General features: G+C 51.7%; 1 protein-coding gene across 1 annotated transcript in view; it reads right to left on the bottom strand.

Annotated features, from left to right (window-relative positions):
* Positions 1-22648, bottom strand: part of paplna (papilin a, proteoglycan-like sulfated glycoprotein) — a 174125-nt gene extending 151477 nt beyond the window's left edge. The window contains 3 exon segments of the mRNA XM_030087215.1: positions 13505-13608; positions 16020-16082; positions 22558-22648. Of these exon segments, the coding sequence (XP_029943075.1) occupies positions 13505-13608; positions 16020-16076 (161 nt within the window). The 5' untranslated portion in view covers positions 16077-16082; positions 22558-22648.
* Between the last annotated feature and the right edge of the window lie 1069 nt (positions 22649-23717).

Genomic DNA, 23717 nt, shown 5'->3' with positions numbered 1-23717 from the left:
GAGACTGAAAGTCCACATCTGTCAACATGCTGCTAACTTCACTGGACTGTTCAGTGAATGATATAATTCATAGCCACAAATTAATATTTCATGCGCACGATTTATTATTTCGTGGCCATATATTCTCCAAAATGCGGTCGTCAGTGCTTAATTTGTAAATCATAAGGTACCGGAACGCATGGTGCACATGACAGCGTGGGGATGTCAAGACAGTTACAGGTACCGGAACGCATACAGAAAACAGTGCTGGAAAAAAAAAACAGTACTGAGAACAACACATGATGATGACTCAAAACGAGTCCGAACAACACCAGCAAGTGACACCGAGCCGAAACAGGGAGGAGGAGGAGGATCCGGACATGGTCGAGGTGCCGGGTGTTTTGGACTGTTAAATATGGTGAGAACACTGTTATCAGCCCGCTGTGTCGGATTTTCAATGATAACAATAGAAGATTTTTGTGATCCATTGTAAGATCCGTGCAGCTCCTGCTGCTTTCAGGGACACTTCGTAAAAGTAGCCTGTTGATAGACACCACCAGCGTCTCAGTCAGCTGTTAGCTTAGCTGCTGGTTTTGAGCGATTCCCTTTGTGCTCCAACATCAGTTGATGGGACGCATCTCAGCTTCTGAGACGGTGGAAAGAAGAATTAAACGCTGAGTGTCTTTGCTGGAAGGGGTTCTGAATGAGGAAGTGCGGCTCGGGTAGGAAGCTTATGCAACGTGTGGCTCAGGGCGCACCGTGGTGGCGTCAGCCGTTTACGACGGGCTTGGTGACTTGATACTTTGCGATTAATGCCGATGCAGCCGCTCTCTGAGTGAAACGCTCATCATCACGCACTGTGGACTGATCTTTGATTGTGTTTGATGCTGTTGAGACTGACAGTTGACAAAAGAAGTGAAAATGAGTCATTCAGGTGGTTCCTCCTGTGCTGAGATTGAGTCTGCAAAAAGAGTCAGCAAACTCACTGAGAGGGCTTTGATGTATCAGGTGGAAAAGCTGCAGAACGAGCGCAAAGGGGTTGTGAATAAAATGAAAGGAATGATACCGGAAATTAAAGCGCTTATGAAGCAAAAGGGAAAACGTGCCTCAAATAAAAGAATTTCTGGGAAGTTTGAACAAACTCTGTGTGTGTGCTGGAAAAGCTGATGATGAACTGATGCCATTGCTGCCACAAGAGGAGGCTGATAAACAGACTGAATGGTTTTCAAGCATCATGAAATACACTGAAACGTTCCAAAATGATGCAAGACGGTGGATACAGGAAACCGAACAACAGTTAATTCAAGTAAATGAGAACGTTTGTCTGGTGGAAACTGAAACGAATGAACCTTTATTGAATGCTTGTGATGAGAACGAAGAGGACGAAATAAAGCCAAGTGACAGTATTTCTAATGTTGGATCTCACAAAGCCTCTCAAACCATGCGCTCCACATCTTCATCTGCACGCTTGGTAGCTGAAGCTGAGCTGGCTGCTTCAGCTGCAAGACAAAGATCCCTGGACGAGAGACATGCTCTCCAGGAAGAAGAGCTGTGCAAAAGGAAAGCAAGACTGCAACTGGAAGAAGAAGAGGAGCAGCTGCACAAGAGGAAAGAGAAAATACAACTGGAAAGTGAGATCGCAGAGAAAATGGCAGAATTGAACATTGTCAGGGCACAAAGCAGGTCAAGTGGGAAAAGATCATCGAAGGATTCAGATGGAATGAATTCTTATCTGGAGAAAGGAAAGGCACAACAGCAGCTCAGCGTGATGGCAGAAGCATTCCATCCCTCAGCAGCTATGAAACCAAAAATTATAATGGACGGAAATCAGTCAGTTAAACGCACAGCGGTGGAAAATGTAACATCCTCACAAAATAAAGTCCCACAATGCTCAGTGTTTGAAAATGTGGCAGCCCACACACAGGACGGTCACCAGCAACTCAACTCAGACTCGAATGCAAATGCACCTGATGGGGGAAACCATGATGCTCTCAGCATTATGAGTTAGCAAAATGAAATAACAACTTTGCTTGTTCAACAACAACGCCTCACGGCCCTGCCAAAGCGAGAGATCCCAATATTTGATGGCGATCCATTAAAATATCACACATTCATCAGAGCATTTGAAAACGGAGTTGAGAGAAACACCATAAACAACTCAGACCGGCTGTACTTCCTGGAGCAGCATACTAGAGGACGAGCCAGAGAACTGGTGAGCAGCTGTCCACACATGAACCCAGACGGCGGACATTTAGACTTTACTGAAGGAGCAGTTTGGTGACGAGCACAAGGTTGCCTGTTGTTACGTGGAGAAAGCCCTTTCATGGCCTGTGATAAAACCGGAGGACGGGAGGCACTGCTGGACTACAGTCTATTCCTCAGAGGCTGCTGGAACGCCACGGAGGACGTGCTGTGTCTCCATGACCTGGACATGCCTTCCAGCATGCTGAACATCGTGAGGAAGCTGCCGTACGAGCTCAGGCAGGAGGAGAGAGGAGAGCGGGGTCGCCATAATTTTTGTTGACCATTTGTCGTGGTTTTGGCCCGTTTTCGTTGATGCACGTGGATGCAAAGAGGTCACTGGAGGGGCAGCCGACAGTGTGTGCAATCGAATGTTAATTAAACGTTTTGAATCGCATTCACGTGCTTTCTGGAGGACGCGGCAGCGCGTCGGACAAACACAACCCTCGCCTTTCCTCTCAAGGGCGACAAGGTTGGCTTGGAGTCGCCGCTACAATCTTCATCTTGTTGTTCAGGGTCACTGTGTTGCTCTCAGGAATGAGGAAGCTGTAGCTGACAGTCGCAGAAAAACCCAAACAGAAATTGGCCCAACGCCAAATCAAGTTTCCGCCCCCTGCCCTATAATGAAAACATGGTAAATAATCATCAGAACATTTATACCATGGTTGCTATTTCAAATTTAGGCTTGTAAGTCCCACAGCATGGTACATGGGCATTCTCTACGCTGTGAAACACCAACAAATAATACTGTAGCGTTACGACATTGAAGCAAATACTGGGAACTACTTTTTCTTTTGAGATCACTACGCCCAGACGCCATGTTTAGTAAGTAGTTCTGTCTTAGCAATCTTCGCAAAAACCACTCAATCTCGTAATTTTGCATTAATATTCCACAGCATAGTGAATGTGTGGATTATAACGTGTCACCAAAGTGTTTTGGGGTTGTTGGATTGTGTATTTGATGAGTTTGACGAGGGGGAACAAAAATACCGTCCACTTCCATTGTGTCCGCCGTGAAGCTCTCCTCAGACCCACCGCTGAATAAACAACAGCTCGCCTCACAGAAAAAGTAAGTAGGCTGTTCTAAATGACGAGGGAACTGCCCTAAATGGGCCAATTTGCCAAAATGTTGAAGTATCGCTTTAACTGTCCTTTGCTGACTCTCTTCATCAAAATTCTCAGATGCAACAATTTTCTGTCGGAGGCGGGTTTGATTCAGAGTCAGCAGATCAGCGGCTCTTTTACTTTTCTTTTTTTTTAACTTTTAATTGTATTAAACAACATTAAATTAGCAACATTTATTCTGTGAATTAATGTGTTAACATATTTATTATTTTATGCAATTAACGTGATTTTTGCTTTTGTTTTTTTTTTCCTGTGACGGAGGAATCGGATCCGCCCACAGAGGTCCTAGAACACAGACAGATCAAAATCAAGAGGAGCAAGATCCCGTTCCGGCAGGATCCGGCACAAATTAACTCCTGGGGGTCGTACTGTAATCGAGGACTAGATTGTCGTTACACATCCGCGTTGCTAGATGGAGCCAAACTGCCGGTGGAGCGTAGCAGTGATCTGATGAAAACTGGAGGAATGTGAGCATCTGGAAGGAAGGAGCTGGACTCTGGACCAGTGAGCAAACGGCAGAGGCAAAGTTCAAACTGATGGTTCAACACCGCAGAGTCAACAAACTGCTGCCAAGCAGCCAAGATATATTAGACTGAATTATTAATGTTCATGAAGCTGAATAGAACTTGAATTTGATGGTTCTAAAGTTATTTACATCATTGATGCAGTTATTGAACCTTTGAGCTTCTTAATTGTTGCTTATGCACCGAGTCAGCCTCAGATTTTGAGAAAGAGAATAAAGTTTATTTAATACTGCAGTAATATTTCTGGATCTTAAATCACATGAAATGATATCTCTGTTGTGAAATTTCCTAGAATAATTGTACAATAATAAATTGTTTTATGAGGAACCTTATTGTTTTCAACATGTTTTTATTTTCACAAAATGATTTTGAGAAACAGTCGTCCTATAATCAGAGTCAGGTCAGTACAGTGTGTCCAGTGAAAGTGAGCACAGAGACAGCAGCACCGCTGCTTTGTGCACATTTGGAAGCAAGATGGCGCCTGCGTCTGTTCGGGCTGCTCGCCTGCTCCTGTGCCGACTCCCTGGGTTGTTTTTGGTCGTTCTCGCTGTCATAGCGACTTTGACGGACAGTGATTGTGTCTGTGCTGTGAGGTCTTATGATCGCAGCTCTCTCAGAGTTAAGGAGTCTCCGGAATGCCTCTGTCGTGACTGGGACGGCTCCAAGCAGGCGTTCCCTCCACCGTTTGTTTGCCCCCCCACCTCGCAGGATTACCTGCTGCCTCTTCGTCGCCCTCCGGGTGATCGAAAGAGGAGGAAAAGAGGCTGCCGAGCCGGTGTCCAGGTCCGGGTTAAGCGTGTAATGAAGCACGCTGCTCGTGGAGGACTTCACCGAGGCTACAGGCGGCTGCGCCCGGTTCCTCTCCTGCGGGACACGACCGACGCCGCCGACGTCCTTCCGCCTCTCGCAGCCTCTCTGCACGGCCGTGCTCCTCTTCCGCAGCGCTGGATCCCCGCTGAATGCGCTATGTGGTCGTCGGTTTTTCGCCGATTCCCAGTGTTTACATCCCCGGAGCAGCGTGGGTCCTGCCGCCGGGCCAGCTGGTCGTCACGTGACCGTGGGAGATGCCTGCAGCCAATCCCGCTGCGCACAGCGAGCCGCACGGACTCGCCATCCCTCTCATCGTGCAGGATCGGATTATTTAATTCACGCTCGATAGCAAACAAAGCCTTCTCCCTTCATGAGTTTTTCATCAGGGAGAAACTCCAATTCTTTTGCCTTGCTGAAACGTGGCAGAAGGAGGATGAGTTCATTCTTTAAATGAACTGTGTCCTGAGGCTGCCTGGCTCTGGGAGGCCCCGCCCCTGCCGCCGTGGAGGAGGTCTGGCCGTGGTGCACCGGGACCGGGACACCTGTGGTCTTATGAACACTGAGCACTTCTCATCCTTTGAAGCACTTGTGATCAAAGTTGGCACTTCAGACATGTTTTATTGTATTTTAATCTATCGCCCTCCGGGCCCTGCTGGGGGCTTTTTAAGGGATTTCTCTGACTTTTTATCATCAATAATCCGCCTGGTAAGAGTGGTGCTTATGGGTGATTTCAACTTACATATTGATGATAACACATGCAGCCCAGCAACTGAACTTTATCCATGACTGAGGCTTTTAACTTTAAACATGTGTCAGGCCCCACCCACACCAAACATCACACTCTGGACCTCGTTTTTTCTTTGGGTCTGCATGTTGACACTGTCTGTGTGGAAGATGTGCATCTGAGTGACCATCACTGTGTCTTCTTTGAACCAAGTGCCCCACCTGAGTCCAGGTGTGTTCCATCTCAGTCAGAGAGGAGGATTACCACAGAGGCAACAGCCACGCATCTCTGTGAGAGGTTCGACCCTTCTCTCTTTAATGACTGCACTGACATTGATGATTTTATGCACTGTTTTAACAGTCACTGTGGGTCTATTCTGGATCAAGTAGCACCACTTAAAACTAATATTATGTGCCGCAAACAGTCCTGTCCCTGGATCAATGATGCAATTTTGAGTCTAAGGAGAACATGTTGCCAAACTGAACGTTTGTGGAAATCTACGAAACTGGAGGTCCACAGGCTTCATTGAAGGGACCTCATAGCTTCCTTAAATAAGAAGTTAGAGGAGGCTCGGGCGACCTGTTTTCATCAGCTGATTTCCTCCAACAAAAAGAATCCCAAGGTGCTTTTTGATACAGTCAGTTCTGTTGTATCACCTGTTGTCCCTGCCACCTCGGCTCACTGTAATATCAGAAGTGATGAGTTCCTGAACTTTTTTATTGAGAAGGTCAGAGCTATAAAAGATGGTTTGCCTTTGTCATTGGCCCCATGCCAAGGACCTCAGCATTTGGGACCTCAGCATTTGGGACCCCCCCCCCCCCAGATCAACATTACGCTCCATCAGAACTGTTTAAAAATCGGATTTCAGAAGCTAAAACTTTATTTAGGAAATTAATCAGAACACACAAAGAAATCACCGGCGCGCTCGCTCTCCACATAATTTAAAAAAAACAACAGGAGACGATTGAAGCCTACAGTGCTGTTAATTATATCTAAATCTTGTAGCTTTTTTTACATTTCAGATGAGAATTTGCTGTTATTGTAAATCTGCAGTTCAGCACCGGACTGTGCCGAGTCAGTCACTCAGCTGAGCGCACATTTCCGTGTCGGAATGGTGAGACGTTTGCGTGTCGGAATAGCAGTAATTCGGAATGGTGATCTGTCTAAATGGTGGTGTGTTGGAATGTCGGAGCGGCAGCATGGAGCCGCTCAGCAGGGCGTTTAAAGGTCGTCCTGCTTCGAGTCGCTTTGGAGCCTCGGCGCTCCACCGATGCTCTTTCTGTGCACGTTCAGGCGCAGTGTTCCACACATCCTCCAGAAGCTTTTCCGGCTCTACAGACTGTTTCTCTGCTCCTTTATTACAGATTATTTAGAGAAAATTAAGCACATACATTGTCAGTATGTTATCATTTAATATTAAAGTTACTTTAGCCTTTTTTTTTTTCTTTTATCTGAATTGCGGGGGCGGCGCCGGAGCGATTTTGTCGGCAGACCTTCTCCCTCCGGACAGTCTGCTGTCTCGTCCACGAGATTTTCCCTCTGGTTAGGGACGGATCGGGCTGGAGCTCCGGCTGCCGTCACTTTTACCGTCACGTTTTGTTTTCTGTGGCGTTCTGGCGATGCGTATACCGGCGCGACCTGCGCGCAACGCGGTCACAAATTCTGGCTGCTGCGCGGACGTCCGCGGATCGGTCCGTGCAGACCAATGCACAACGCACACCCCGCAGACATGTGAAGCAGGACGGGCCTTAAATCTGATCGGTTACCGGTTATTAACCGGTTAAAGGGCGTCGGTTATCAGTCATAGAAAAAATATAAAATGTGCATCCCTAGTGAGGACCTACACTGGCTCCCGGTTTCATTCAGGATACATTTTAAAATCCTGGTCTTGACGTGTCGGGCTCTACACGGGCAGGCGTCGGACGACATCAGGGGCCTGATCCAGCCCTATGCTTCCCCTCGCTGCTTGAGGTCCTCCAACCAAAACTTGTTAATGGTTCCCCGCACATGTTTCAAAACTCGTGGGGATAGATCCTTTAAGGCAGCGGCACCGCGGCTCTGGAACGAGCTTCCCTGCTCGCTCAGGGCTCTGGACAATTTCGATTCTTTTTAAAAGCAGCTGAAGACCTTTTTCTTTGAACAAGCCTTTTAGCCTGTATGGTACTGTTTTTATCTTGTATATTTATTTGTGTTCTGGCCTGCATGGTACTGCTTTATCTTGCATATTTGTTATTTTATTGATTGTATTTTGTATTTTGTACAGATTATTTTTATGTGAAGCACTTTGTGACCCTGGTCGGGGAAAAGTGCTATACAAATAAAGCTTACTTACCTACTTACTTACTTACATTAGTAGCCTGCATCCATCCAGCAGAAAATAATCCCCAGTGTGAACTTTACAGATCCATCTTTACAGTTGTTCAAGTTATAATTTTAATGAAACTTTACCGTTTTCATTTATTGGGCATACACATTTGAAGAAAGTAACTAATCCAAACACAGCATGGGACTGAAATGAGCTTCAGCTGTGACACTGAGCAGCATTCCTCTTGAACACAGCAGTGAGCCTCAGTGTCGACACTCTTCAAATACCGGCGTTCTCGCCGCTGAGCTGCGAGACAGCAGCCTGCATGGTCGCCTCAGCTGCAAACAGCTGCTCCAAACAACTTCTCACTCAGGAAAAGAGACTTTTTTTCCCTATTTAGGACAGTGTGAAAGTGACAAAGTGAAAAAGTGACAGTCATGGAAATAAATTACAGGTCTTGACTGACAAAATAACCTGGAGCCTGCTTCTACGTGTCCTTGATGGACGTCCAGTAACTTATGTGAAGTGAACTAAGAGTGAAAGGGGAGTTCCTGGAAAAGTACACCGTGATTCAGCCTGTCAAAATCACAGGGTTTAAAGGTGTGATTCAGGGAAATCTCACAGACAAGATATGGCAAAGTTCATTTGAGTGAGAAGCAGCCGGGAGGAAGGCTCACTGAATGAAACAACACAACACAACCCATCCCAGCTCCACCGAAGAGAAACCAGCAGCCTGGAGGCCAAGACCACCGGAACAACAACTCCGTGCCAACCGATCATCAATCAACACTTTCTGAGGCGCTCAAAAAAACACTGCAAGAAAATAAAACCAGTGGAGGAAAAAATGTTGAACAGATGTGTTTGGAGTGATTTCTTGACTGTGGACATAGGAGGAGGAGGACCCCCCCCCCCCGGGCTGTTGGGGGGGCTTTGGCTTCACGGACTGTGGGCCGGTAGGGTGGGGCCAGGTCGTTTCAGGATTAGTGGGAGGGTTTTCAGGTGGAGTCTCTGGAGTATGAATGATGTGGGGCCAAGTGTGGAGTGAAGTACATCAGGCCAACAAAAACAGACTCATGAACACTAGAGGCTACAACGTGACACTCGTCTACAGTTTTTTTTTCCTTCCCATTTCCAAACTAACTGTCATCTGAACTCACTGCAGTCTCTCAGCTGGAATTCACCGTTAAGCTGATCAGAAAAAGCATCTGGAGACGCCAACAATAAATATTCAACGATTCCCATCACTCAGCTCCTGCTGCTTCTCATACCATCCAGAACAAACTGAATTTCCGACAGTTTGCCGTCACTCAAATGCACCACAATATGAAAGACACGGAAAGAGAAAGGTTTGGACATGTTAAAGAGACATGTTCTGCCTGGTTGGCGTCTGCCTTCAAACAAGACAATCCCACTGGTTTGGAAGTTCACTCCGAGGTGCTGCTGGGACGGACACGCCCACACTAACCCGAACCCTGGATTCACAAACACATCCACATGTATCAGGGGCAGAAGGAAGCACGTGACCTTTGACCTGGAGTGCTTGTGTGTGAGCCAGGGCTCTTCATGGTGAAGCAGAGTTTCTCAGTAGCTTGAGGGGATGCAGGATGCCTCCTTCGTGTTAACCTAACATCACCTTTAAAGAACACTCACATTCCAGCAGGAAACGCTCCTCAGCTTCAAGGCCACTGGCCAGGATTATCCGAGAAGTTTGACAACAAACTGAAGCCATTTCCTGCAGAGTTGAGGCTTGTCAATACCACGTTCAGCAGATTGTGAGTTTTGACTGGCATGGGGTTAGGGTTAGAATCCCTCCATCATTACTCCAGTGTGACGAGACAAAGATTCCTCAAACACTCCTGCATAAGGGGCGAGAACGACTCCGCAAGTACAGAAAATACTAATACAGAAAGTTATGCACCTGACAAAAAATACTTGTGAATAGTTGAGAGTGTGTGTGTGTGTGTGTGGGATGGGGGGGTCAGGTGGCGTTAATGCCCTGTGCACTTCCTACCTGGGTGCCACAGAGCAGCTGAAGAACCACAGGAACACTGAATGGAGCGAAAGCAGACCAGTCAACAGCTCTGAGGACTGATTCTTCCCAGGACTGTGAGAAAGTGGAGATGCTTGTGGGCCTGGTGCTACAGCTCCACTGGACGTCTACATCAACGTGCACATCCACCTTCTGCACGCCGAATGACATCTGGAAGACACGGCGAGCTCTGCATCCGTTCACAGTCATTTGGATTATTCCTGTGACCTCTGGAAAAGCCCGAACACGCTGCTGCTGCCAGGCAGGGCATGCTCCCATGGGCGGGCATCGAGAACAGCGGGGTGGTCATTAAGGGCAGGAGGGGCAGGAGGGCAGGAGGGGCAGGAGGGCAGGAGGGGCAGGAGGGGCAGGAGGGGCAGGAGGGCAGGAGGGGCAGGAGGGCAGGAGGGGCAGGAGGGGCAGGAGGGCAGGAGGGGCAGGAGGGCAGGAGGGGCAGGAGGGCAGGAGGGGCAGGAGGGGCAGGAGGGCAGGAGGGGCAGGAGGGGCAGGAGGGGCAGGAGGCCCCCCCCCCCCCCCCCCCCCCCCCCCCGGTGTCACCAGAAAGAACTGCAGCCAAACTATATTGTACATTTTTTAAGCTTATTGCCTGAGATTACAGCTCGTCCTCCTGAAGAGCTTCTACCGTGAGTCAGGATGGGTGGCTGTTGGTCTCTGATCCACACCACACTCCCAGAGTAGTGCGTACTGCAAACAGAAAAAACCAGGAGCTGAGACCAACCAGACTGAGCAGGAGGGGCTCCAGTTCGCAGTCGCACTACGACATCATTTAAAAACTGAGCGCTGATTGGCCACTGCCCATGTTGGTGGGAACTGAGAGGCTGACAGACCGAGTGAGCCGACAGTGGCGCTGCTGCAGCTGACAGTCAGACAACCGATGAAAGTAACGCCGGGCGTACAGCGAGTGAAGCAGATTCAGTCCACAAGGTATTGCAAGCACGCACACACGCACGCACGCACATACACACACATGCACGCACGCACATACACATACACACACATGCACGCACGCACATACACATACACACACACGCACACACACACGCACACACACACACACGCACATACACACGCACACGCACACACGCACACACACACACACGCACACACATATACACACACATACACACACACACTGCCCCACCAGTTACTCGGAGCACGGGGGATCCGGGTTTGAATCCCGGCTGCAGGATGTCCAACGTGAACACAGCCTACATCTACACGGCCCACTCACACACCAGTGGAGGCATTAGGAGCTCAGTGTCTTGCTCAAGGACACTTCAACATATGGCCAGTGCGAGATGGGAAACCAACCACCCCCCAGCTGAGGGACGATCTGCTCTACCAACCCAGAGAACACTGGGACAGAAAGACCAGGAGACACCGTCCCACACTATCCCAGATCTCAAACAACTGAAAGAACGATCAGACAAATCTTCAGACTAGTTCAGACGCTAAAACCTGACGCTGCTTTTCAAAGCTCCTTGAAGCTTTTAAGCGTGTGGATTTTCAGACTAGGATACTGCCTTCAGTGGAGTATTTGTCTGTGAAAGTCCTTAAAGAACGGCTTAGTTCTTCCAGCACCGACTGGAGGAGCTGAATGAGACACACACCACTTCACACCTCATGAATGCAGGTCGCTTTATGTGCTGCGTGAGGCAACATGCCAGCTGAATTCCAGCAATCACACAGCATTCACAATAAAAGCTGTGTGTCATCTTGTTTCAGGCAAACATGAGAAAGGACAGCTTCACAAACCCGCAGGTTTTTTTTCTAAATCCCAAAGAACAGTGAAGGAAAGCCATGAGTCGGTGCCGATAGTCGAAAACTACCTCTGAAGCCATTCCAGCTAGAACAGTGAAGGCCGTCCTGCTGGAGCCCTCCCTGCAGTGTGAAGCCAGTCCATGTCCTCCAGACTTCAAGGCATTCTTCTACAACCAAAATAATAGTCTGCCCCCCCACCACCCTCCCCTCCTCACAATTAGCTGTATTCATACAGCATGTGTGCACATGCTGGTGCCTACAAATACCCCATCAGCCTCAACACCACACTGTGCAGGTCTCTCTTCATCTTTCCAGACACACTCGAGCGCTGCAGATTCCAAAACCAGCAGTTCCAGCAGCTGGCAGAGGCCAGTGTACACTCCTCACACACACCGCCGGGCCTCAGCGAGCCGGCTGCAGCCTGGGACCTGTACAGGGGGCTGCAGGTCTGGAGAGGCCCGGCGGTCAGATCCGGTGTGTGTGTGTGTGTGTGTGTGTGTGGCACAAACCTTTGCACATACATGCCCAGCACCCCGCTAGACCCAAGGGGGTCAGCAAAAACATTCCCAAGAGAGGGCTGCACCCCCAACCCCCCAGCCCAGGAGGCACAGGGAAGACCCCCCCCAGCCAGGAGGAACCTGAGGGAGGGCACAGGAAGACCCCCCCAGCCAGGAGGAACCTGAGGGAGGGCACAGGAAGACCCCCCCCAGCCAGGAGGAACCTGAGGGAGGGCACAGGAAGACCCCCCCAGCCAGGAGGAACCTGAGGGAGGGCACAGGAAGACCCCCCCCAGCCAGGAGGAACCTGAGGGAGGGCACAGGAAGACCCCCCCAGCCAGGAGGAACCTGAGGGAGGGCACAGGAAGACCCCCCCCAGCCAGGAGGAACCTGAGGGAGGGCACAGGAAGACCCCCCCAGCCAGGAGGAACCTGAGGGAGGGCACAGGAAGACCCCCCCCAGCCAGGAGGAACCTGAGGGAGGGCACAGGAAGACCCCCCCCAGCCAGGAGGAACCTGAGGGAGGGCACAGGAAGACCCCCCCCAGCCAGGAGGAACCTGAGGGAGGGCACAGGAAGACCCCCCCCCCCCAGCACAAGAAGCAATCCCCCAGCCTCCTGGCTCCAGCCACCACATCATGGCCCAGCCCCTGGATTGGCAAGACCAGAGGCCCAATCAGAGCCAACCAATCATCACCCCCCAACCCCACCAATGACTCTCCCAAATATACACACTTTCACACACACACCCATCCCCCGCCCACAGCCTCAGCTACATCCTCTCTCCCAATCTCTTCTTTTGGGAGTGGAGAGGATGCTGTCCTGCTGTTGTGCAGCTGGAGCTCTACCCACTGCCCTTGGGCAACGGGCGGGAACCCCGTACAGCCAACCCCACCCTGAGCCGAGTCCAGGGGTAGGCGCCCCATCCCAAGCCCATCAAGCACGCCCCCATCACTCGAGTCACACCCCTCCTGGCCAACACAGGATCCAAACAGGGTGCTGGGAGGACCCCCCCCCCCCCCAGGAACCCTTCTAATCTGGGAGTTCCTGGTTCAGGCTGAGTAGTGACCAGCCTCAGAGCTACAGCGACCACCCCTGCATTCGGCACCGTTAGCGCGCTAGCATCCGTTAGCGACTTGTTGTCTGCTGCCAGCAACAAGTGAACATTTATTACCACGTAAACAAAAGTACTGACAGCTGGTACCGCTGAGTACCGGCATCGATTCCCAGGTACCGTACCGGGTATCAATTCCAAAGTGAACCGTACCCTTCCACAGAGATCTAGCACTTTTCACAAAAATAGTTAGTCAAAGTATGTTTGCACCACATGTAATTGTTAGCAGCAGCGTCTCGTCACGGAGATGTGAACCAAACCACGACACGGTGTTCCCACCTGGGACAATATCTCAACCACATTCACAACGTCCGTCTCCATTTCCATCATTAGAAAAGTATTCTGGATACTTACAAACGCCCCGGCTGCGACTGACCTGTGAGTGATGCAGCGTCTGCTCCTCGTGGTCACTCCACCGCCACAGCTGCGACTGCACTCCCCATAAGGACCCCAGGCATCCCAGTGGTCCCCACCAGGCGCCTGAACACAAACCACCACAGCAGCTCACTGGACAGTCCTCACGCCAGGACAGGGGAGGACAGGGGGGGACGGGGGGGGACAGGGGGGGACGGGGGAGGACGGGGGAGGACGGGGGGGACGGGGGGGGACGGGGGGGGACGGGGGAGGTCAGGGGGGGACAGGGGGGGACGGGGGGGGACGGGGGGGGGACGGGGGAGGTCAGGGGAGGACGGGGGAGGACAGGGGGGGGACAGGGGGGGACGGGGGAGGTCAGGGGGGGACAGGGGGGGACGGGGGGGACGGGGGAGGTCAGGGGGGGGACAGGGGAGGACAGGGGGGGGACAGGGGGGGACGGGGGAGGACGGGGGGGACAGGGGGGGACGGGGGGGACAGGGGAGGTCAGGGGAGGACAGGGGAGGACGGGGGGGACGGGGGGGACGGGGGAGGTCAGGGGAGGACAGGGGAGGACGGGGGGGACGGGGGGGACGGGGGAGGACGGGGGGGACAGGGGAGGACAGGGGAGGACGGGGGGGGACGGGGGGGACGGGGGAGGACGGGGGGGACAGGGGAGGACAGGGGAGGACAGGGGGGACGGGGGGGGACGGGGGAGGTTGGGGGAGGACAGGGGAGGACAGGGGGGGGACGGGGGAGGTCAGGGGAGGACAGGGGGGGACGGGGGGGGACGGGGGAGGTCAGGGGAGGACAGGGGAGGACAGGGGGGGACGGGGGGGACGGGGGAGGACGGGGGGGGACAGGGGAGGACAGGGGAGGACAGGGGAGGACAGGGGGGGGACAGGGGGGGACGGGGGAGGTCAGGGGAGGACAGGGGAGGACAGGGGGGGACAGGGGGGGACGGGGGGGACGGGGGGGACGGGGGAGGTCAGGGGGGGACAGGGGGGGACGGGGGGGACGGGGGAGGTCAGGGGGGGACAGGAGGGGACAGGGGGGGGACAGGGGGGGACAGGGGGGGACGGGGGGGGACGGGGGAGGTCAGGGGGGGACAGGGGGGGACGGGGGGGACGGGGGGGACGGGGGGGGGACGGGGGAGGTCAGGGGAGGACGGGGGAGGACAGGGGGGGGACAGGGGGGGACGGGGGAGGTCAGGGGGGGACAGGGGGGGACGGGGGGGACGGGGGAGGTCAGGGGGGGGACAGGGGAGGACAGGGGGGGGACAGGGGGGGACGGGGGAGGACGGGGGGGACAGGGGGGACGGGGGGACAGGGGAGGTCAGGGGAGGACAGGGGAGGACGGGGGGGGACGGGGGGGGACGGGGAGGACGGGGGGGGACAGGGGAGGACAGGGGAGGACGGGGGGGGACGGGGGGGACGGGGGAGGACGGGGGGGGACAGGGGAGGACAGGGGAGGACAGGGGGGACGGGGGGGGACGGGGGAGGTTGGGGGAGGACAGGGGAGGACAGGGGGGGGACGGGGGAGGTCAGGGGAGGACAGGGGGGGACGGGGGGGGACGGGGGAGGTCAGGGGAGGACAGGGGAGGACAGGGGGGGACGGGGGGGACGGGGGAGGACGGGGGGGGACAGGGGAGGACAGGGGAGGACAGGGGGGGGACAGGGGGGGACGGGGGAGGTCAGGGGAGGACAGGGGAGGACAGGGGGGGACAGGGGGGGACGGGGGGGACGGGGGAGGTCAGGGGGGGACAGGGGGGGACGGGGGGGACGGGGGAGGTCAGGGGGGGACAGGAGGGGACAGGGGGGGGACAGGGGGGGACGGGGGAGGTCAGGGGAGGACAGGGGAGGACAGGGGGGGGACGGGGGGGACAGGGGGGGACGGGGGGGGACAGGGGGGGGACAGGGGAAGTCAGGGGAGGACAGGGGAGGTCGGGGGGGGGTCAGGGGAGGACAGGGGAGGTCAGGGGAGGACAGGGGAGGACGGGGGGACGGGGGGGGACGGGGGGGGACAGGGGGGGACGGGGGGGACAGGGGGGGGACAGGGGAGGACAGGGGAGGTCGGGGGGGGTCAGGGGAGGACAGGGGAGGTCGGGGGAGGGTCAGGGGAGGACAGGGGAGGTCAGGGGAGGACAGGGGAGGTCGGGGGGGGTCAGGGGGGGACAGGGGAGGTCGGGGGGGTCAGGGGAAGTGCAGCTATTGTTTCACTAGAAGCAGGCCTTCATACATGCACACTTATTTATGTTCAGATGAAGCCGTTGGCCTGTTCCTCTCAGAATTTTCATGAATTGTTCTATACAGTCTTTCAGTGATGTCCACCTGAGCACAACAGGGTACACACACACACACACACACACACACACACACACACACTTTTTGAAGTTGACTGGAAGGTCTGAGGTCTTCTATGTTCTATGATAAATTCCATGTGGATTTCTGAAGTCAATAGAGAGATGTGGTAAACGGTGTAGAAAAGCTTTGGTCTGGACCAGGTGGTGGCTTGAGCCGTTGTAAGTGTGTGTTACGTACCATGAGAGCTGGAGCGAGCAGCAGCTGCAGGATCACCACAGGCAGAAGTGTCTTCATTGTTCCCTAGAAAATGATAAAGAGTTCATCACTGCGACTAATGAAGATGATTACACCTCGTTTTGGGAAAGCACCAGAGAGAAACAGTAATTGGCGAGGTCTGGGACTGGAGGCCAACGCCTACAAACCTGGAAAGCTAGAGGCAAAAGGCAGACGCATGCAAAGTTGCCCTGCAGCAATTCCTGAAATTTTTTTGCAAAAGCCGTAGAATCGGTGTGTGGAGTGACTATGACGTTATGGGAGCTCGTCAAGCACAGATCAAACTAAACATCATAAATTAGGATTTTCTGTGGTTTGGTTTGCAATCACCAACCAACCACAGCAAAAGTTCCCGTTTCTTAATGTTGCTTATAGATGCTTTGACCAGAAATAACGTGGATCGCCTCATACTGGTCCAGCAGAGCGCTGGGGGAACATCTGAACCCATCCTATTCTTGACTAACAATAATAATCCCCAAGATCTCTTCTTCTCCCACTGGGTTTCTGGAGTTTGTTCTTGCCGGATGTGAGGGTCTAAGGCGGTGGTTGCTTCGTTTTGTCTCGTTACTGTGAATTTGACATATTAACATGATGCTTATTCACAGTTTTTATTGTTTTAACATTCTAACATGACTCAGTTCGGTCACTGACGAGCTGCTGTGGACTGTTCATGCCACCATGTTTATTGGTCTGATGTCAACGTTCTCACTCTGTTCTGTCTGTGACTGTTTATATGGACACTACACTGTGATTCATTGTTATTATCAGAGTCTTTATCAAGCTTTGACATTTTTACCAACCAATGTAGCATCTTGAAGCCTCTGAGGCAGCTGTTGCAGCTGTTGCTGTGATACTGGGCTATACAAAAATACATTGATTGATTGATTGATTGATAATAATAATAATGGATTTTATTTGTCGCGCACATTACATTTGTAGGCAAATCTCTACGTGCACAATCAGGAAGACATTGAAGACAATGAAAAAGACAATAAAAAGTATAAATGGCGAATACACAGCAGTAAAATCAATCAGGGAAGGACGTACGAAATAAAAAGGGTTTAAGCCGTCTTTTGAAAGAGTCCACCGTCTGTGGCGCCCTGGGTTGGTCGGGGACGGCGTTCCACAGACGGGGAGCAGCAGCCTCAAAGGCCCTGTCGCCCAATTCTTGACTGACCTACAACTACCAAGAACAGTGCAGTGTTGCAACGGGCGGAAGGGGGTGAAGCACCTTGCTCAGCGAGCCACAGTCGAATCCTGGCTGAGTGGGATTTGAACTAGCAGTCATCCATTCGCTCTGACCTCCTGACCCCCACAGCAGGAAGTGACCATTTAGCAAATCTTCCCACAATAAACTTCAGTGAATTCCTGGATTAATGAGACTTTTCTTCAGCCAGATCATCATGAAGTGGCTTTGAAAACGTCCTGGAGTTTAAAGCCACACTTCAACATTTTGGCAAATTGGCCCATTGAGCTCAACTCCTCAGTCATCAGAGCAGCAGACTGACTGTTTCTGTGAGGCGAGCTGTTGTTTATCCAGAGGTGAGTCAGGAAGGTTTTCAGGACGGACACAATGGAAGTGGACGGTATTTTTGTTCCCCCTCGTCAAACTCATCAAATACACAATCCAACAACCCCACAACACTTTGGTGGACACGTTATAATCCACACATTCACTACGCTGTGGAACACCAACAAATAATATTGTAGCGTTACGACACTGAAGCAAATACAGGGAACTACTTTTTCTGTTGAAATCACTACGCCCAGACGCCATGTTTAGTAAGTAGTTCCGTCTCAGCAATCTTCACAGAAACAACTCAATCTGGTCATTTTGCATTAATATTCCACAGCGTAGTGAATGTGTGGATTATAACCTGTCCACCAAAGTGTTTTGGGGTTGTTCAAAATCAACGAGAGACAAATGGTCCTAGTGCACAAAGTGGCGTGTTAAAATCCTGTTTCCTGACCTGCACTGGTCACAGAAAAACTGAAAATCTAGAATCCAGAGCAGGCCTGTGCAGAACTGTTCAACTGGACTGTAAACTTCTGGAAGATCAGTGATGGATCGGGGGTCGCAGCTTCAGATAGAGTCAATCTGGGGGGATTCCACAGAATGAAGGCTGGAAGGCAGTCAGTGGACTGAGCTTTGTGGAAAAGCTTCATAAGCTCCTTCTGAGAGCTCATTACTCTTTCCTGTGCCTCATATAGTGTGGGTGTTACTTTCAAGCAGGCTGAACCCCCCCGCTGGAGCCACCTCTGACCTGTCAGCCATGACCATCCACTGCCCCCCCCCCCCCCCCCCGGGACTGGGCGAGCGCTCACCGTCCAGTCCGCCTCAAACACACGTGCACAAACAGTGATTGTGCAAAAAGACCCAAATTGCGCAACCCTGATGGCGTCATGTGTCTGGGTGGGAATCTGAGGAGTGTTTCTCCTGCGGGTCCAGACAGACTTCCTGGCCTCACTGACACTTCAACACCGTGGCAGTTCCACCAGGGGCCAATCCAGGGGGCCCAGAGTCTCCCCCGACACTCTGCCTGTCCTCTACCTGTCTTTTCTTAGCTAAATTATGTCTTTCTTATTGCAAACAGCATTTCTGCAGTTTCGACTATCAGCTTTATTTTAGGACAAAAAGGTTTGGAAGATCCTAATCAGCTTAAACGGTGCAAACAAAGTACTGGCATTTTAGCTATCATATAGAGTAACACTGCAGTTGTGTGTGGGAGAGAGCTGACCACGTGTATCCTGCTTCGACCTGGAATCAGGTCTCAGTCCCTGAACCAGATCAAGCACGGTTCACGATGCTGCTGCGACACCTACATTTCTCACTGGAGGGCCGAAACAAGTGATGATGGGCCTGCGTCCTGCGTCCCAGACGCACCGACATCTGAAAGGATGCAGTAAAGCCACTACCACAGCAAGAGAGATGGGCCCAGGAAGCAACGTGCACCTACATGCTGCTGGAGCTGCTCCCATCCTGTCACAGCAGTAAAATGGCTATTTGGACAAGAAACATGGCAGAGGGTCTGGATGCTGGTGAAACGGGCCGTGGCCAGTCGCACTGAGAGTGAATGTCGTTATCTGCTACTGAATATGCTCAGATGGTCACCCTACACTGTTAACCCTTGGCTACTACCACACCACACACCGGCAGCACAGGTTTGATGCCCCACAACTGGCCAAAATCAAGTAAACTCTCCCAAACTGGCAACCTGCACGGCACTCTGTTACTGATTGACAGGGTTGGGGAGTAACAGATTACATGTTACAGCGTTACGTAATCAGGATACAAAAAAATTGCAACTGTAATCCGTTACAGTACACACAAAAAATATGTAATCTCGTTACAGGTATAGCTGATAAACACCTATTACTGAGCGGGATTACTTTTGAAAATCAGACGGAATATACCAGCAACTACAGACATCTGCGCCGTATACAGACACTGTGACACTTTACAGCACTTTACGGCACTTTACGGCACTTTACGGCACAAACCGCCACGTCACAGATCTATAAACAGTAGACACTGTAGATACATAAATGATGGACGCCGCATCGACTGCTGTCTCGGAGCAGCCTCCCGCTCTGCTGATATGTTTAACCGTGAATAAAACAACCGGCGATGCCGTGGATTTTACCCCCTGCTGCTGGAGTCACGGCTGCTCCAGAGAGAAACTCTTTCTCTGGCTGGAAACGCCGACATTTTGTATTTCAGTCAGATGAGGCCAGAACTTCTCTGTAGGATGTAAACTCTGCCTCCAGCTGTGAAAATACTCTCAACATCCAGGAACTCATCAAACCTGAAGACACATCTACAGGTAAGAAACACACCTGAACCCACAGTGAAGCTAAAGTGTTGTTAGCCTGCTGACCTGTCAGTAACCTGCTAACCTGTCAGTAACCTGCTAACCTGTCAGTAACCTGCTGACCTGTCAGTAACCTGCTGACCTGTCAGTAACCTGCTAACCTGTCAGTAACCTGTCAGTAACCTGTCAGTAACCTGTTGACCTGTCAGTAACCAGTCAGTAACCTGCTAACCTGTCAGTAACCTGTCAGTAACCAGTCAGTAACCTGCTAACCAGCCTCACCAGGCTGAACTCAGAAGAATCTGATGGAGGCAGTAATCTCTTCATCCTGGATGGAAGATTTACTGGAGACTGAAAGTTTCCTTCTGTCACTGAGGAATGAATGACCTCTGACCTCTGGAACAAACAGTGTTCATGTCCGACCTGAAGACACCCTGCTCCTCCCTGCAGCAGAGCAGCTACACAGCAGACTGAGGACAGAGGAGAAGTGTGTGTTAACACTGTCAGCCCGGCTGCTGGTTCTGCTGGACTGTAGAGCTACTAGAGGAACACAGTCTGGACTGATGGTTCTGATCCTGAGTCAGAAAGAAAGAAAGTCAGATTCTCAGTAGGTCAGAGGTTAAAGGTCATGTTGGTATTAAAGGTAGGGTAGGCGATGTTGTCCAAAAGCACTTCTTGTCATCCTGAGTGAAATGCTCCTCCCCCCTGGGAGAAGTCAGTACATCATGTGGACGGAAAAAGGTGCGGAAAAAATCTGACCACTGTCGCGGCCACAGGACAGTAAAAACTCCGACCAATCGGAAGGCGCGGACCGCTCTTCTGGAACCAATTAAATCCCTTCGCCGTTCTACCAGCCCCCTGCGTACATTTCAATGGCGTGCACTGGGCCTGGTTCAGAGCGCGTTGCCAAGGCGCTCTCGGCGCTCGCGGCTCGCGTGAAAAATAGAAGGAAGGGAGCGGCGCGCTGCGCTGCTGTGGGCGTTGTGTGTCATGGAGTCAGGAAGGTTCATAACATTGGAGGCGATCACAAACTCCGTGCGCACAGCGCTTCCGCGTCCAGTGCGTTCGCTCCCAACGGGAGCTCCTCCAATGGGGTGGGAGCTGGGCGGAGCCTTGGGGAGACGCTACTTTCGTGCTACATGCTAGTTTTCCAGGATCGTCGACCCGAGCTTTCATTGGGGCTGAACAGAGTTCAGCAGAGTTCAGAGCGTAGAGTGTTTACCGTGTAGAGCTGCCACACTGAGGACCACACATTGTCTTTATTTTTTATGTTTGCTGGTGAAGTAATCTAAAAGTAACTAAAAGTAATGTGGTGCGTTACTTTTTAATTGTAGCAATTAGAGTAAGTTACTGATTACATTTTTTGAAAAGTAACTTGTAATTGCAGCGGATTACAATTTTAAAGTAACCCTCCCAGCCCTGCTGACTGAATTGTGTGTAATCACTCTGAAAGAGTCAAGAATCAAACTGCTGCCTCCTGATCCCCGGTGATTCCTGCTGCTGGGGGGGGGGGGGGGGGGCTCTAGCCCCCAGGAGATGCACAGGATGTGAGTAAATGGAGTGCACAAGCACAAATCTTTACAGCTAACAACCACACAAACTATTTCAATGTTGGATTTTAATAAAAGTACAGCAGCATAAATTGGTTTGCACAGTGACAGCATGTTTACAGCAACAGTTCTCAAACTGGGGTTCCCAGACCCCCAGGAGTCCACAAGCCACAGCTTGGAGTTCCATGAAAAATGTAGAAATACATGAATAAAAAAATGAATATCATGCTGCATCAGTTAAAGAAAAGTGCATCTCTACATGTTATTCCATCCAGGATAAGATCTGCGAGCTGAATCCGTATCTTGGTTTAGTGCATCCTGGAGACTGACTGCTATAAAAACCTGTCCACATCACTGAATTAACCTGGATTGACATGACTTCCCCAGTTTCCCCAAAACCACAAAACGTTATGAAAATCTTACATTTATCAGTTATTACTAAAAAAAAAAAAAACTTAAGGAAAAAAACTTGTCTATTTAATGTAAAAAACAGTGAAAATGCCAGTAATGAGGCTGGATTTGTCTTTAAAAAATACAATCAGGTAGAATGTGAAGAAGGTGAGGCTTTTACGTTTTATATCGTAACTTTAAGGGACAAACTATTACAGGAACTGGTCAAATGTTTCTTGCAATAGATGAAATGTTGGTGACAACCTGGCATCTACTGTCACGTTGGGCTTCTTTAAATCTCATCAAGCCACTTCAATTTCCCACAAAAAACACTCCAACAGAAACGTCCACTTCATGTCTTGTCAGAAGACAGAAGCTGCGATGTGTTGGAGACGCTCGGTCTGAATATCAGACATCGATCGCGCCGGAGGCAGCAGTGTGAGGCTGCAGGTGATCACACGCTTTAATCCACCTCATTAACTCACAGCAGCCAGGACGGGCAAGCCCGGGCCCGACTCCGTGCGTTCGTCCCTCCGGATTATTGAGGCTTTTTAAGGTTTTATCTCCGAAACGAGCAGTTTTCCCCACAGCAGAGGAGTCTGACTGCAGCGGCCGCTTCCGCTCTCTACATCTCCAGCTCTGCCACTTCACACGTCCATCGTCGGTCGGCAGAAAGTGAGACGAAACGCACCTTTTCTGTCACACCTGGACTCTCTCACACCTGGAAGAGCTAATGAGAGACGGACTCACCTGTTCAGCGGCGCTGCGGGAGGAAGCGGCGGAGCTCCGGATGAAGGACACGGTCTGGAGGCACGACGGCGGTCCCGGGTTTAAGAGGAGGCTGCCGGCCTGCCTGACCCTCCCTCTGGGGGGGGGGGGGGGGGGACGGAGAGGGACAGACAGAGAGAAGGGGGAGGAGGAGGAGAGAGAGAGGAGGAGAGAGAGAGGAGGAGGAGAGAGAAGAGAGGAGGAGAGAGAGAGAGGAGGGGAGGAGAGAGAGAGGAGGAGAGAGAGGAGGGGAGGAGAGAGAGGATGAGAGAGAGAGGAGGGGAGGAGAGAGAGAAGAGAGGAGGAGAGAGAGAGGAGGGGAGGAGGAGGAGAGAGAGAGAGGTGGGGAGGAGAGAGAGGAGGACAGAGAGGAGGGGTGGAGAGAGAGGAGGAGAGAGAGAGGAGGGGAGGAGAGAGAGGAGGAGAGAGAGGAGGGGAGGAGAGAGAGAGGAGGAGAGAGAGGAGGGGAGGAGAGAGAGAGGAGGAGAGAGAGGAGAAGAGAGAGGAGGGGAGGAGAGAGAGAGGAGGAGAGAGAGAGGAGGAGAGAGAGGAGGAGGAGAAAGAGGAGGAGACAGGAGGAGCAGAGAGAGAGAGAAGAGGGAATGAGAAGAGGAGGAGAGAGAAGGGAAGATGAGGAGGAGGAGAGAGATCGGGATGAGGAGAGGAGGAGGAGGAGAGGAGGAGTAGGGAAGAGGAGAGGGGGATGAGAAGAGGAGGAGGAGAGGAGGAGGATGGAGGGGAGGAGGTTCTGAACCTTCATTTAAAGGAGAATGTAGTGTTTTTTAATGTGTCCTTTTAAAATAAGTCTCTAAGTGAGAAGAATTAAAGGCTCTGTCCACTGAAAACGAAGTTTGATCACAGAATTCATCACGTTCTACAGAACTGAGAGTCACTTTCATGAAGCGGTGGATCACTTTCAGACAGATTTAAACCATCTGGATCACTTTCAGACAGATTTAAACCATCTGGATCACTTTCAGACAGATTTAAACCATCTGGATCACTTTCAGACAGATTTAAACCATCTGGATCACCCTCAGAGATCACAATTTACTCTGGTAGGATCTCCTACCACCAGATCTTAGAACACTTCTAATGGTTCCTGGTCATCTTTGGATTTACAGGTACAAACCAGATCGGGG

Source organism: Salarias fasciatus, unplaced genomic scaffold (genome assembly GCF_902148845.1).
Source record: "Salarias fasciatus unplaced genomic scaffold, fSalaFa1.1, whole genome shotgun sequence".
NCBI classification, from domain to species: domain Eukaryota; kingdom Metazoa; phylum Chordata; class Actinopteri; order Blenniiformes; family Blenniidae; genus Salarias; species Salarias fasciatus.
This window is presented reverse-complemented; position numbering and strand designations above follow the sequence as displayed.